At 36.5% G+C, this 17,131-nt stretch overlaps 1 protein-coding gene across 3 annotated transcripts in view; it reads right to left on the bottom strand.

Moving 5' to 3' along the window:
* Positions 1-15,157: 15,157 nt before the first annotated feature.
* Positions 15,158-17,131, bottom strand: part of LOC309507280 (myelin-associated glycoprotein) — a 34,291-nt gene continuing 32,317 nt past the window's right edge. For all 3 annotated transcript variants that reach the window (XM_082181444.1, XM_082181445.1, XM_082181446.1), the window contains one exon: positions 15,158-16,560. In XM_082181444.1, the coding sequence (XP_082037570.1) occupies positions 16,399-16,560 (162 nt within the window). In that variant the 3' untranslated portion in view covers positions 15,158-16,398. The remainder of the gene's footprint in view (positions 16,561-17,131) is intronic.

Genomic DNA, 17,131 nt, shown 5'->3' with positions numbered 1-17,131 from the left:
ATTGTTTTACACTTCTCAAGCGATTTCTGTTTGCTTTAAACAAGCGACTTTTTATTTAAATTTTTAGATTTGATAGAGTATTTTATATTACAGCGAATTTTGTCCAACTGTTTAATACAGATGTGAATTTGTTTGATCATTTCAATGCTAAAAACTCGAGTTTTTATTAAACCAATGTGCTTCGACATTAAGTAGGCTAATTGTTGAGTATGATCTGAAATATTTAATCTTTTAAATCATGTTTTTTAAAAAAAATGATTCTAAATATTATTATTATGTATACTATTATAATACTATTTTTATGTGTTGCAACTGCGGTAGCCGTTATGTGCCAAGAAGCTATGACAACATGTCTTCCAATAGCACTTCATCGAGTTTAATTGTACTTGTTCTACTGTTATGCTGCCTATATAATGATATAATGATATAATGATTTACACAACCAAGCAATGAAAAAAGCTTGTCATTTAGACCGTAACTTTGACTTACCTGTCGAGAAGAAAGCAGGCAACTTCAGCATCCCTTTCAAAGTAAATGGTAAATGGACTGCATTTATATAGCACTTTCACAGACCTATGGCCACCAAAGTGCTTTACATAGCCTCACATTCACCCATTCACACACCGACGGCGGTGTCAGCCATGCAAGGCGCCATCCAGCAAAGTCTTTCTCCTTCATTAGCTCTTTCCACCTGTGAAAAGCTATCCCGATATTTACCCTCGTTTTGAATTCGCCGGTCACGTTTCCTTTTAAATAAATGTTTTGCTTTTTGGCGACGAGGATTCCTTCTCCTGTGGCTCTGCATAACTATGATCCTGCATTATATTGTACCGTGCAGTGCAGCCTTTCAAATGTGCCGGGGCAGTATCAACGCCTCCCATAATGTCTAACGGTTAGGATTCCTGGTTTTCACCCAGGCTGCCCGGGTTCGACTCCCGTTATGGGAAGGCAATTTTTTTATATTGCCAACAAAATTCAAGTTATTCAAGTTCATCAATAATCATTTTTAGTTATTCATAGTCTTAGAGGCCTACACGAACTGCAGAAACAAGCAGAAGATATGTAAAAACTCATAAATGCTGTTTCAGTACTGAATCATTTTCACAAATACAATTATACTAAATTCAGAAAATTTCACTATGGAATATTTTACTTTATCTATCATAATTTCAATTTAGTATGTCATCATTTAAACTTTTCATCTCATAATTATGACGCATAGTCATCATTTTAATTTCAACTTTTTAAGTCATAATTTCGACTTTTTGTCATAATTATTACTTAATTCAGAATTACAATCTTTGTCAATTACGCCTTTTTAATGTAATACTTAAAACGTTTTTAAGTCATCATTTGGTAGCAGTTGCTGTTGACTATAGTAGTGTTGCACCTGCATGCCCACTAACTCGCTTGTGAGAGTCAGAGTGTGTAAAGTAAACTCTCATTAGTGTTAGTAGAGTATTAGTGGACTGGTAGGGTTAGAATAAGTTGAGATATAGTTGAGTTACTTATAGTTGAGTTACTTATAGTCAGTAGAATATCTGTTGGGGAGCATCACAATAAAGAGTTAGCAGATATTAAGCACAGTCTATTTTTTCAGATGTTTAAATGACAAAATACCATTTTTTCAACCGAGTGAATCAAGGCCTTCAGAAGTCATAACTTCAGGGGTCAACGGTTTAGGTCAGTTGGCGAAAACACTGCGTGTGTAAAAATCAAATACTGTATTACACTTTTCAAAGGATAATCTAGCTTTAAAGTTAGAATAAAAAGTAAATAAAAACCAGACATATCTTCATACCTGTTGTGTTCTGACACAAGGCCATTAACTTGTTCTTTTTTGTTTTATAAATGTATTTCTACAAATATCAATCTGATGGACTGAATACACGATTAAACAAGATAATCATGCTACCAAATACGTCTGACACAACATTTTTAAGAAAAAACAGTGTTTTAAAATACAACTAAACCATGATAACAGATGATTTTTGACAGTCCTACAGTTTTTGACAGTCCTACATAAATGCATGTTGATTACTGAGTTTCAGGCATAGTGCAATGTTCGAGAAATCTAATATTGGCGTAATCTTTGCGAGGTCTCACTCACAACGCACAACTTTGTGTTGGGCATACCTTTACTAAAATAAAATATTATGGAAGTCATTTTCAAACTGTAATTATACCATATTTTATTTATTAATATTATGGCTTCATGTTGATTTTAAGTTTTTTATTTGTTTGTTATTAACTAATACCTTCATCTTTTAACTAACATCCAGCACAAAATTAAAGAGATGTATGAGCTAAGGATGTTCTCTGACCCCAAATAAACTGCAATGTTCACAATCTACAATATACAGTTAGATATTCTCCTACATAGTATGTGTGTAAATAGTTGTGCTTAAATCTTTGGGTGTATTTTTACACACCATAGTGATGCAAAGTTCCACACCCTATGGACTAACTTTAAAACATCATCTTATTTTTTATCTTTAAGATTCAAAAGACCAAATCCCTAAGAAAAGAGGATTGAAAAGCTCCGTTTATAATAAAAAGTATCCAAATGATGGTTTTGTTACTCCGCTAGATTTAGTCATCTTGTTCAGACGACACTGTTTCACATTTTGTATGTTGGACTGTGTGTGTGTGTGTGTTTTAGGTGAAGACGTTTCTTTGAGAGCCGTCAACATTCAGTGTTTATATAAATAAATGACCATTAAGAATTTAAGTGAAATTTTAAGAAGAAACTTTCCCTCTATCTACGAATCACACAAAGCGCATGCTGTTTTACACTTAAACTATTACAACAGAATCACATCTGACTATGGCACTGAGAGAGGCATATTCATCAAAGCTTGAGGCTGTTAAACAAAGTTCCACACTTTGGTAAAATTGCACAAAAGTAAATTCTAGAGGTCAACTAGGTTAAAAGTAAATGAGCCATTTAAAACAAATACAGAAAAGCCATTATAGTGATCAGTTTTAGCTTTTGAATGTCTGTAATTGATCTTGTTTTTGTACAGTTTGCAAAAAGTATATAGTCTCCGAGCGTGGTCAAACATGTTCATATAGGAATGTATGAAAAACATGAACAAATATTGCATAAAGAGAATTAAATAACGGTCCTTCTAGTATGAGAGTGTTTAAGACTAAACAAATCATATTTATTTTAGAACATCTTTCTGCTATGTCTACGAAACATCGACGTGAAAGATGAGTATTGCTGTTTTTTCTGTTACCTACTATTACGCTTCAAACTTGTCTAACTATTACACTTATTTTGTTATTATTACACAGTTATTTTGTGTATGTCGCTAAACAACAGTTAAGCTAATGAATCACAGTTGATAAGTGAAAGGAGGGTTGATTCATTTTATTACGTCCCCACCAATACTTTGAGTTTTAGGCATCTGTCTTTTAGGCCCGATCCAGAAAACAGACGTTGTGTTTATGTCTTAATAATTGTTCTTCTTTTTATGATCTTCTTTTTATTCGGCATAATGCTGAATGTTTTAACATATCATAAATTTCAATGGTTAGAAAAATCATCTAACTATTATATCTAACAATCAACAGTTATATGTGAAACAAGCTGAGGCGCATTAGAGTCGGATTCTTGTTTATATTGAACATTGTTATTGAAGCGCATGTTTAACAGCGCTATTATTCTTGGCCTCATCAAAGTTTTCACCGGAGCATACCGACTCTGAAACAAGACTTTGTTTAAAAGATTTTGTTTGCATTTCTTCTGAAACAACCTGTTTTGAAATTGTTTAACAATTTTTAACATCAGCGTAACACTTATCGCATTGCTGGGTGTGATTGTAATGTTTTGTATGGCGTTTTCTTTACACTTTCCCCCGGATATCTGTTTCCTACAGTTAGCTAATGTTAGTGAACTCTAGGTCTTCTCTTTGTATATATACGACAGTATTCACATGAATTGGTTTGATTTGATAAAATGATGGTTTAAACCATCATCTTCACGTGAGACATTTACATTATATTATTATTATACCGTCCTAATTTTTAAATAGCGCTAAAATTTATATTTTATATTTTAACCCTTTATGCGGATATAGAATACCACACAAGGTTCTCTGTTCTCTGGTTCTATGTTTTTAAAAATACAACAAAACACATGTAGGTGTACTATGATTTATCAGAAAATTACCTTTGTTTGAAGAAAAACTTCAATCAGCTGGTGCTTGATAACTATTGAAGTTATTAAACACAGTAATGATGTGTTTAATGCGATATTGATTTTAACTCAATACATTTGAATGCGCTAAAGGTCTATGAACTTTAATATCTTCATAGTCGGTAAAATTAACTTAAAGCCAACTGAATACAGTGTTTAATCAGATTTTGTAACTGGAATGAGTGAAAATAATAATAAACTTCTCTCTGGTGGCATATGCATAACTTCTCCATGATGCTACTTCTGTTGCATCGTGACTATAATTTACATAGGCTTCCCTGATGACGACACCCTATTCAACCCCTCCAGTGGGGCGAGGGGGCGGACCCCAATCGCTGTCCTGATAAATATTTCAGGACATTGCACACTCTAGCTCTACTTCTAGCTCTACTAGCCTCGGACTGCTGTGCTACTACATCATCTCATTGATCAAAGGTTGAAGGAAAAAGTTGAAAGTCCTGTTTGCCTGAACCTGACGCAAACTACGCTTCTGACCCAAAAACACAAACTTCCGAGCATTAACGCACAAACCCTGGACGACTGTGCCGCAAGGACTCGCTCAGGAGATTCCAGGAACATTCCAGGAACGAAGAGCATCTTTCATCATCGAATAGTGGACTATTCGAAAAGTTGAAAAAATGGCGACGCAAAAACGGATGGAGAACAAGTATCATCCGGCGTGTGAGTGCGCCACGGGCAAAGAGTGTCCTTTAAGAGCTACGCTAGACTCTATGTTTAAAGATCATTTTAGAGGTCAGATGGTTGGCTTGATGCACAGGATCATCGATGCTGCGTGTGGTATGAAAAACGATTGTGCGCAGGATACCAAACGTGTGACACATCTCAAAAATGAAATGGATGTCGTAAGAGGCTTGACAAAGCCATGGCCTGATGTAACACCCATGTTTTTTAACGGCAAAGAGCCGAACGGCGTAATCCTCAAACAAGTTCTGGATGTGCTGCGTGAATGTTGTGACGAATTCGAAATCACAGAGATACTCGCTATATGGACTTTTGTAACAGATCTCTGCATGTCACTGGTGTCAAAAAATGCAAAAACTGACGTTGGTGAAATAGTTGAAAGTCTGGTCAACTATACCCTAGAGCAAAACATGATAGCCTGCAGAGATTTTCTATTCTGGTTAGACCATCTGTAAACGTCGTTTTACTTTATGTACTGCCGATCTATCATTTTCTTCACCACTTCAATGTATACTCGAAAGTATAATGTTGAAATAAAAAAAAATCTGGTTAAAAAATGTCTGAGCTCATAATAATAGTATTATAATAGTATACATGATAATATTTAGAATAATAATATTTAGAATAATTAAAAATACTACATGATTTAAAAGATTAAATATTTAAATATTTGATTTCTGCATTTAAATGACTGTATTCCCGAGGTGGCAACCATTTCCAAGATGTGAATACCTGAAATTGTGTGGTGATTTTTCAATTTTTGAAATTGTGGTGTGTTTGATTTTGTTTTTAGCATCGGTTCCTGCATCATAGAGGGTATTTAATAAGTTTAATAAGATTATGTGTTCTGTCATGGACGACTAGACACTAGTCATGGGATGTCCAGCAGAGAGAAGGGCTTGAGTAGACACACCCTGTGGTCACATTTTTACCCGCCACCGCAAACCTCCTGTCGTCCTCTCACTCTGCCTTTTCCCCCCGCTTCGCAACGTAGCCATCTTACAGCTTTCCAACCCTGCGACAGCCGTAACATCAACCGCCACAGCATCTTTTTCAAGCCAAATGGAGGAGCAGGTGGGTTACTTAAACACGGCATTCAGCAACCTGGCCCTCTCCAGCCCCATTTCCTCCCGTGGAGTTGAGGATATGTCTCACCAGCGACCTCCGACTTGTCACAATCCTGGCATGCGTCGGGAACTGGAACGCCTTGACACCTTTCAGAATTGGACTCTTGCTACATTAGCTCCAGCTGAGCTTGCCAAAAGTGGTTTCTACTACGTTGGCCAGGGCGACAGAGTGGCTTGCTTCAGTTGTGGAGGCCAGCTTAGCAACTGGGAACCGGGAGATCGGGCAGCATCAGAGCACCAGAGGCATTACCCCAACTGCCGCTTTGTTCAAGGTGACCGTGCAGATAATGTACCTTTATCTGGTGGCGGCCTTTCCAATGGATCGGCAATGCAACAGTGTGAAGAAAGGTTGCTCACATTTGTCAACTGGCCCTCAAGAATAACTGTTCGACCAGACCAATTGGCTAAGGCTGGTTTTTACTATGTTGGTCGTAATGATGACGTGAAGTGCTTTTGTTGTGATGGTGGACTCAGATGTTGGGAGTCTGGTGATGATCCATGGAGAGAACATGCTAAGTGGTTTCCAAGATGTGAATACCTGTTGCAAGAAAAGGGCCAAGAGTTTGTTCATCAGATTCAAGCAAGATTTCCAAGACTATTTGAACAGCTATTGACTAATGGAGACAGCAACTCAAGAGAATTTGTTGATCCAGCTGTTGTACACCTGGGTCCTGGAGAAGATGCAGTGATGATGAACAATCCTGTGGTGAAGCAAACCGTTCAAAGCAAAATTCTCGCAAGTGGAGAAAATTACAAAACCGTTCAAGAATTGGTGTCTGATTTACTTCGTGCGGAAGATGAGAAGAGAGAGGAGGAGCGAGAAAGTAAGTTTCTTACTTTTCTTAAGAAACATCATCTTGCCGTGTCACAGCGGCTAAAAAGTGTGCAGTGCTTAATGGACCATCTTCTAGAGGAGAACGTCATCTCACAGAAAGAGTATGACATTATTCGTAACTACACTACAGTCAAGCAGCAGACAGGGCAGCTCATTGAGTTAGTCCTGTCGAAAGGAAATGCAGCAGCAGAGGTCTTCCGCAACTGGATCAAGAAGAATGATGTCTGCCTGCTGAGAGAACTGATGGCCCAGACAAATGAAGCTGCATCACCGAGTCAAGATCTTTCAGACTTGCCTATGGAGGAGCAGTTAAGAAGACTTCAAGAGGAGCGCACATGCAAAGTTTGCATGGATAAGGAAGTGAACATTGTCTTCATCCCCTGTGGTCACCTAGTTGTGTGCAAAGAATGTGCGCCTTCTCTACGCAAGTGCCCCATATGTAGAGGCTTGGTCAAAGGCGCAGTCCGTACTTTCCTATCATAAAGTTTTCCTATCATTTGGATTTGCAAATTTACATTTAACTTGATGATACAACTTAGTCTAAATAAGAGCAACGTAGAGTCCTCGGATTTCTTAAAAATAACGCAACAACAAAACATTGTGACAAACTTTGACAACATGTTGTATGGACAAAATACTGTTTGAAATATTTTTTTATAAATAAGATCTAAGACGCCTAAGTACAGTTTTTCAACCATCTAAAGTTTTTGAACAGACGCTGTTTAGTAAAAATAATACATAAGTCTTCTAAGAAGATAAATAGAAGATATGATTTTAATAAAACTTTTATTGATATATATAAATATCTAATTTAAACTTTTAAGGTTATGCTTTTAAATGAATTTAGTATAAAACTCTGGATGTACTCTGGAACGCGGACTAGATTTACTGTGACATTGTCCCCCGAGACTCATCTGGTCTGTTACCCTATATCCTGAAGCTTCAGTTCACACTGTAGTTTATCTCTGAAGGATCTGGGGGTGTTTTGTTTGACAACTTAAACTATTTGCTTTTTGGATTGTTTTTTATCGTTGCATAAAGAACTACTTCACCTCTCTGGAAATGTAAGGTGTTTTTATTTATATATTTATTTAGCTAAAACTTTTTTTTACATTTTTGAAAATGTAGTTTTCTGTGATGGTCGTGTTTAGGTGTAAGGGATAGAATATGCAGTTACGGTACAAAAATCATTATGGCTATGGAAAGCCATAAAAATTGAAACCCCGCATGGACAAAAAATTATGATTGAATCTTTTCATATAAATGAGATTTAAGACGACTAAGAACAGTTTTTGAACAGACATTGTTTAATAACAATTATACCTTAGGTTCAATTTAAACAAAATCATTACAGTAATCTTCTAAAAGATAAATAGAAGATATGAATGTATTCAAACTTTAAAGATTTTTTCAAGCAAGAAAGTTAAGAACTTTAAACTTCAAACTAAAACAATCTTTCATTTTTAAAATATCATATTTAAACTTTTACGATTATGCTTTGAAATAAATTCAGAAAGATCAGCGTGTTTAGGTGTAAGGGATGATAGAATATGCAGTTAAGGTACAAAAATCATTATGGCTGTGGAAAGCCACAAAAATTGAGACTCCGCATGGACAAAAAATGCTGATTGAATCTTGAAATGATTCATTGAATGATTGAATTGAAATGAGATTTAAGACGACTAAGTACGGTTTTTCAACAGACATTGTTTAGTAACAATAATACTTTAGGTCACAGTAATCTTCTAAAAGATAAATAGAAGATGTGTATGTATTCAAACTTTAAAGATTTTATTTAAACAGTCTTTTGTTTTTAAAATATATCATTTAAACTTTATTATACTTCTTATAAATAAACTCAGCACCTGATATCCTGATCACCGAATTTGTGTGACTCTCTGACACACACACACACACACACACACACACACACACACACACACACACACACACACACGCACACACACACACACACACACACACACACACACACACACACACACACACACACACACACACACACACACACACACAGAGAGAGAGAGAGAGAGAGAGAGAGAGAGAGAGAGAGAGAGAGAGAGAGAGAGACGCTATGACTCCCTATGTTTTGAGACAGTGTGAGGTCATTCAGGAATGACTATATGAATTCAGTAAACAAGGTGTGTAAAACAATTTTGAACCCATTCATATACTTGTTTAACTATATAAACATTTAACTGATTGCAATTTTTGTGACTCTCATTTTATTCAAACTTTTGGTGTGAGGTTTTAGTAAGATATATTTTATAAGCATTTCATTTATATTCTTTTAAAAGAACCGAATGGTTTTTCAACGTTTGTGTGAGATAAACTTCCACAGTTTTTCAACCTTAGTTAAATTAGCATGAGAACAGTATGTTTTTTTCAACTTTAGTTAAATGAGCAAGATCATTATTTTAAAGGATAGAATGTTTTTGTACGACATTGTTTAATCACAGTGTCTGAACAGCACGTTTCAGATGTCAGAGCTCAAAAGGGTGGCAGGGGGAATCCCGTGACACACACACACACACACACACACACACACACACACACACAGAGAGAGAGAGAGAGAGACGCGCGCGCGGCCCACACAGACGATGCTTTGAGAGACTTATTGCAATTGTTTTTATGACTCCATTTTATTTAAACTTTTGGAGTGAGATTTTAGTAAGATCTTTATAAACATTTCATTTATATTCTTTTAAAAGAACTGAATGGTTTTTCAACATTTGTGTGTGAGATAAACTTCCAGTTTTCCCCTTATCAGTTTCACAGTACAGCCCGGATACGCTCAGGAATATGTAGGGAGGATCGTGTGTGTGATACCAACTTCAAAAACACACACTAACTGTCATGTTCAAAAGGCTTCAAACAATTAAAACTAGCTGTCATATAGCCATGACGTATTATTTAATCACAGTGTCTTCAAACGATCAAAAGGCTTCAAAAACACTAACTGTCATGTTCAAAAGGCATCAAACTAGCTGTCAGATACCATCACATATTGTTATAACACTTTCTGTCAATATCAAAAGGCTTCAAAAGCCTTCAAAAGACTTCAAAAGACATCAAAAGTCAAAACTAGCTGTCAAAACATGATCAAAAGCTGTCAAACTGTCAATCAAAAGTCAAAACTAGCTGTCAAAACATGATCAAAAGTCATACTAACTGTCAACCTGTCAATCAAAAGTCAAAACTAGCTGTCAAACTGTCAATCAAAAGTCAAAAGGGGCGGGACACCTGTCACCGGAAGGGGCGGGACACCGGAAGGGGCGGGACACCGGAAGGGACGGGACATGTCACCGGAAGGGGCGGGACCTGTCACCGGAAGGGGCGTGGCACCTGTCAATCAATCATTTTTTGACAGGTGGTCCGTCATATCAACTACTTAGGGACTTCTGACCAGACATTTAGAAGTTTCTTTTAAAATGCAAACTATTGAAAATCAAATAAAGCTCTGTAATAAGGGTGTCACGATTCTCCAAATCCTCGATTCGATTACATTTTCGATTCTAAAGTCACGGTTCGATTCGATTCTCGATTTAAAAAAAATAAATTGAAAGCACAAGCTATGCCATTTTAAGACTTTTATGCAATATAATAATATCTGACCTTTGTTCGCAATACCACACACTACATTGTCAAATTTAAAACGTTTATTAACAACATAATGTAACAATAACTTATATCTTCAGTCAATTGGAAACTTAAACAATATAACCTATTACCTGGCTATTATAGTCCCGGGGCTCCCTGGACTGCTCAGAGCAGTCACAGGCGAATAGCACGGCGTTTTAAATTGGGTTCCCACAGCGTTTGCAACGCAGTACGAGAGAACGTTCTCGTAAGGGAACGTAGGCTACTTGGTTACTTGCGTAACCTCGGTTCCCTTAGAGATAAGGGAACGAGTACTGCTTTGCCTTGCCGTGCTATTTCGCTCATATCAGGTACTTCGCTTCAGTCGATTTAAACCTTAAATCCTTTGGCGAGTTTTTTGTGAATTACACTCTCCAGCCGCGTCCAAATTGGCGCGCTCGAGGTTGGCAGGGCGCCATGCGCTCCCAATTGGACCGTACGCCACTGCTAACTTGCCATAGGTTCGTGCAGTTGCCGCAGCACAGACAATCAGCTCGCTCAGACGAGATATGATGCTCTCGCTGTGCAGCTGCAATGTGTTTTAAAATAAAGGCTTCAATATTCTCGAGAAAAGGAGTTTTACCAGAGCCCGTCTACGGAGAGCCTTGGCACTTCCTATTAGCCCCATTTTATCGATCTTGGTTGCAGTTCCATTAGAATTCCACTGGGGGTGATCGCGGGCGAGTGCAGACTGAATGAGAGTCTATGGGGCTAGACGGCTAAATGTGTCTCTTTCACCCGATTGCCGTTGAGAAATCTCAGATTTTATTGTAGGTTTTGCAAGTTCAACATGGGTTATAGGTCGAAAGTTGAATGAACGAGTACTTATTTCTTTTCGATTTCTTACAGGTTGAGTTGTTGTTGCCCATAACACGCTAGCATTCTGCTAATGACGTCAGCATTCTGACGTTATTGACATTTTAAAAGACTTTTTAAACCAAATAAGTGACACTAAAAAATCTAACACCCAGCAATGTGTAATTTCTTTGCATCTCCTTTCGAATACAACATTCAAATTACTAGACAAAAAATTATATCCTGAGAAAAGTGGATTTTGAGGGTTTTTCGCCATAGACCTCCATTCATTCTGCACTCGCCTGCGAGCGCCCCCGCATGGACAGAGACGTGTTACTGCAGCCAGTCCAGAAACCGGGAAGTAAGCAGAGAGTGCCAATTCTCTTCCTATTAGACATTCTCTGGTTTTACCTATTACAGGCAAGCCGAGCTGCCGTGACATGGGGGCGTGGCAGCATCGACGATCCCATTTTTTGATTCGATAATCGAGATTGAGCATTATTTTCGATCGATTTCGATTTAAAATCGAAATCGTGACACCCTTACTCTGTAAACATTTGAATTTTTGGAACACTATAAGTGTGTCCCATCGGGTAATAAGTTCTACACACACTTGCGGTCTTCACGTCTACTTTAACACTTAAAGTGTCAAATACAGGAAATACGTCATGTATAGACGAGGTCAAGTGCAAAGACCGCAAGTGTGGGTATTTTGAAAGGCCCTGAGAGTGAGAGTGAGGGTGTGTTGTCTTGGTATTCCCTACGTTGTGGGGAAATGTCTGCACATGGATAATATTATTAGCAGAAAGATAATAACAGCACCATATAAGAGCATACAGTAATTGTTGCTAATTATTATTTTATTTCAGTTCGTTTTTCAGTAAGTGTTGTTAGTTTCGTTTAGTTTTTCATTTAATATGACATTTTTATTTATATTTATTATTTTTTATTTCTTTTTTTGACCAATCTTTTTAGTCTTAGTTTCAGTTATGAAAATAACCTTGAAACCCATGAGTCCACTCCAGAGCCCGCTTCAGTCTATGAGTCCACTCCAGAGCCCGCTTCAGCCCACGGGTCCACTCCAGAGCCCACGAGTCCACTCCAGAGCCCGCTTCAACCCATGAGTCCACTCCAGAGCCCGTTTCGGGCCACGAGTCCACTCCAGAGCTTTTTTTAACATGCATGTTAAAAAAACATTGAAAATTAAGCAATAATTAATTGACTGTTTCAATAAAGACAGCGGGCCCTGTTTTAACAATCTGAAACACAAGTATCAAGGGCGAAACGCAAGTAACTTTGTGGGCGGGTCTTGGGCGCTGTTGCTATTATATTGGCGGGATAAATGACTCTTGCGCCCGACACAATTCTAAAATGGGTTGATCTGAAGTAGCTACATACTCATAGGTGTGGTTTGGGCGTACCGTGAAATAAACCAATCAGAGCGACATCTCACATTCCCTTTAAGAGCAGGCGCTTGTTCCATGGCGGATGGCTATTATAACGGCGGATTTGCCAGGTGCGCGCCAGGAGCGGTTCACAGCCGAGGAGACTGACATTCTCGTCAGGGCCGTAAAAGACAGAGAAGTTACATTGGGGATGGGAGAAACCCACCCAAATTAGCTTCAGTTAAACAGGCGTATAATAATTTGGGTAAATGTGTAAGCTAGATTTATGCCTATTTTTTCACATCTTCATGGACACAACAATGATTTCCCTTGTAATTTCCTTGTAATAATCTATGGTTTTCTAAAAATGAGAACTGCTGCGTCTGTGTGTAGATGAGATAAGAAAAGTGTATGCGCGTTGTGCACACGCTACATTGATTATGGCCAAGCATGCGCCCTTAAAGCTACACTGTGTAATATTTTAAGTTGATTTTTAGCAAAAAAACACTTTGTTCTTTCAAAATTATACATTCTCATTAATGTGTAATCACTTAAACCAACTAATTAAGTATTCTCGTAAGTGTATAATCTGCAATTTAGAATACATACGAGCGAGTCGCTCGAATGGCGGAAGCCATGTTGCGCATCGATCTTGAAAATACATTAGACAAAGAAATTCAAGCTTCGCCTTTCGCGTTTTTACACTCAGTGGCACCGTGACGAATGCGAGGGGGAGATTACTCATGACTGCCGGCAGATTTGAAATAATACGGCCACCATAGGAGTTAAAACGGCTTCGGAATGGGAGGGGCTAGAAAGTAATATTCAGTTGGTAGTCATATACAATTTTACAATTTGGATTTATGAGGTCAAATGGTACTGTACATGTTGATAGCTTGATTGTTTCTCATGAACTGAGGCATTAATAACTGTGAACAGGCTGTTTTTAAATATTTGTTCATTAATTTCCCCAGGGGCTATTTTTTATTATTTGTCATCATTTTTTCTTGTTACAAGTTTTTAGCACTTTCCTCACAGATCCTGCTGATGTCTTTATCTTCATGTAGAACATTTGTAAGGTTGTTTGAGTGCATCGGTGTATGAGAACCCTGGTGGTAATTATTCTGTGAGAATGTGACAGTCTCAGAGACTTTATTACCAAACTTATTTAGAATCCATATTGTCAGTTTACATCAATAAATGACAGGGGAAAATGTGACATGAAAAGTTATATTTTGTCTTACGGTGTTGATTCTGAACACATAATGATTGTGTTGTTTTCTTGGGCACAATATTTAAGAGCTTATTTTCAGTAGTCTAATTATATTCTGTAATATTTTGTTCTGTCTCTTATTGTAATTACATAATTATGAGATTGTTATTGGTGAGTTTCACTGTAAAATAGTGCAAAATGCCGCTTTAATTTTTTGAGAAAATTCACAGCAATTTCATGCAATTACTGACTTGAGAAATTCCACTGGTTGTTGACATCAAGTTTTTGGTCTGTCTGATATTTTAAGATAATTTAACATTTAGTCTGTCGATATTAATCATGAAAATTGAAACACTTTTTTTCAACTGGTTGTGGAGTTTAGAGAGATGATTATTTTACTTGTAGTGCCTCCTGGTGCTGAACTACAATATTCACTGTCCTTCCTCAGAAAGTTCACGTCTAGACTGCATGAGCGTTCCCGACCGGAAGTGACTATATTAATTATATTAATAATAAATTAATATTATATCAATACAAAAACGATTATTTCTATTTATTTCAATACCTATAATATGTCCTTAAAGTCCTATAATATGCATGACTCGTGTCGTCTGTTTTATGCTGTAATTGTTGTGTGTTCTCTTCAGAGTTTTTAAAAAGCACAACATGAAGAAATAAACTCATCCTATAATAATACTACAGCAAAAACAGTTCAAAATAGGCTATCCGTATTACTATTCTTTACCTGCCTCAACCCTGCCTGTCGTCTTCTCATCCAGAGAGGTTTTCTGACCCAGGGGACGCAGGTATTATCCTGTGTCATCATCCCCATAAGACTCATTACTGAACCACTTAAAAGACCATCTCCTCCTTCAATGTCTCCATCTAAGGACTTATACAGAGATTGAACTCTCTATTGCCCCCTAGATCACAAGGTGTGGTGACACCACCACTTTATTCTTTTATTCTTTATTCTATGCATTGGCCAACCATTTGGTTCTTTGTTTCGTATACTTGCATATAATGTTTATGGCCTAACATTCACCGCCATTTGTTCTGCATATCTGCCTGAACGGCTCTTAACTCCAGGATGTTCTGGGGGCATTTGTACTTTGCTTGTGTAAATAAGTGTAAATCACATAAGATCTAAATGATCCTTACTTAGTGTATGAAAGAATGAAAAAATTACCCATTTGGCATGAAATGGAAGTTGTGGTAGTCTTTTTCTACCCTATTGTATTTTTATATTTTTTTTTACTTTTTATTTATATTTTTCACAGAACAAAACAAAAGGAACATTATCTGAGACAAGTGATAAAATAACAAGAGTAATACAGAGAAAAATAATAATAATAATAATAAATAAAAATATTCTGTATATATATATATATATATTGCTGCACCTAATATGAATGTTCACATCTCAACAAACATGATACAATAATATACAGCCATATAATGATATAAAATATATAATGTATATACAAATTTAAAAAAATAAAAATAAAAATAAAAACGTTTTACTTTATAGATTTAAATATTCTTTAACCATGTGCCATCTCTGCTTAAAAAGGTCAGTTTTCAATTGTAATGATGCAGTCATTTTTTCCATCATATAAATCTGTTTTAGTCTGTTTTCATTCAGTTACAGTTAGTGATTTCACAGACTTCCAATTAGCAGTAATGTTGTTGTTTTTTGGCAATTAGTAGTAATACACGTAAAATATATCTTTGGTCAGCACTGAAAACATCACCTGATATAACACCCAGACCAGTAAGAAAAAACATACATTTGAGGGAACTTCTCTTTTTACAATTTTCTCCATCTCTTCTTTAATATTTTTCCAATACGCAAGGATTACTGGACAGTACCAAAATATATGTGTATGGTCACCTGTTTTAAAAAAAATGTAGAGTAGGACTTGATTTTGTCCATGGGGAATTGATTGGATGGTTGTGGTTTGCTATTGCTGTGATCTCATGTGAGTGACAGTTTGTGTGTGAGTTTGTGTGAGTAACGGTAATTTACCTTTGCGGCAATAAACACTTATCAGAGAAGAGATTTGGCAAGAAATTCTTATTAAAGATTATGAGGGCACATACATTAAAAAAATATATATAATGATGCTAATAATGATTAATTAAAATAAATAAATAATGGTGCACATGTAAATCATTTATAATAAATGATGCAATGTTCCATTAAAAAAAAGGAACTCAAATTTGATTTCATGGAGCCTTTAAATTCTTTAATTGAGCAAAGTGAATGTATCACAAAAACAAAAATAAAACATACAGAAAAGTATTCAGAGTTTAATTATAATTATTGGAGGAGAAAAAGGGGAAAGGAAGTAGCAACGATATAGTTCTGAACATAACAGATGAGAAGTTGAATATGCTGATGCTTATTAAAATGATCATTACTGGCATGCAGAAAGTAGACTAATTGTTCAGTGGTGATCCATATTCCACTTCTCACTTCAACAGTTTGCATAAATGTCTTCGTAGGAGAGATTATTTTTGAATGTGCTTTCAGGGTTAACGGTGCAGGTCTCCTTAGTTTCATATGTATTTGACTGAAGCTGAGGGGTTTTTGTTGCCTTTGACACATTGGCATAAATGTCCTGATCTTGGTTTGTTTCCTGAAATGCATTAATACATGAGCTGTAAACTTGTACTTACTCTGTTAGCTTTATGATAATTCACTCACAACATAACATTGTTCTGAAAGCAATGAAGCACTCATCATGAGTAACACTGCAGTATTAGCCCAGTTTCAGTGCGCTGTAAAATAACGGTAATCTACTGTGGCTGTCAGCAATGTACTGTTAATTTACAGCTCTCTACCATTAATTTACAGCTCTCCTTTTTTACAGTATCTTACCGTAGAAATACAATGGAAGGTAACGCATATCATTTGGGAAACCGATTGCTTCAAACAGTTCGAGTTTAAAAACTAGTATTTATACTGATAAGACTGTGAACTTGCTTCATTTGAGTCTACTGAAAAGGAATATCGCTTAATATAAACCTGCAAACATAATGTGTAATAGTGAATTAATTAAACTTGAACTCAAATCTTTGTGGTTCGTATTTAGCGAACAAAAGCACACATGTATGTGCTAAAGTACTTAGCAAGGAGATTGTCTCTGCATCAGCAACTACACAGTAACTGCCTTTAAATAAAGCAACAGACAACATAACATCAGTATT

This window comes from Leuciscus leuciscus, assembly GCF_965113295.1.
Source record: "Leuciscus leuciscus genome assembly, chromosome: 10".
Lineage (NCBI taxonomy): Eukaryota > Metazoa > Chordata > Actinopteri > Cypriniformes > Leuciscidae > Leuciscus > Leuciscus leuciscus.
This window is presented reverse-complemented; position numbering and strand designations above follow the sequence as displayed.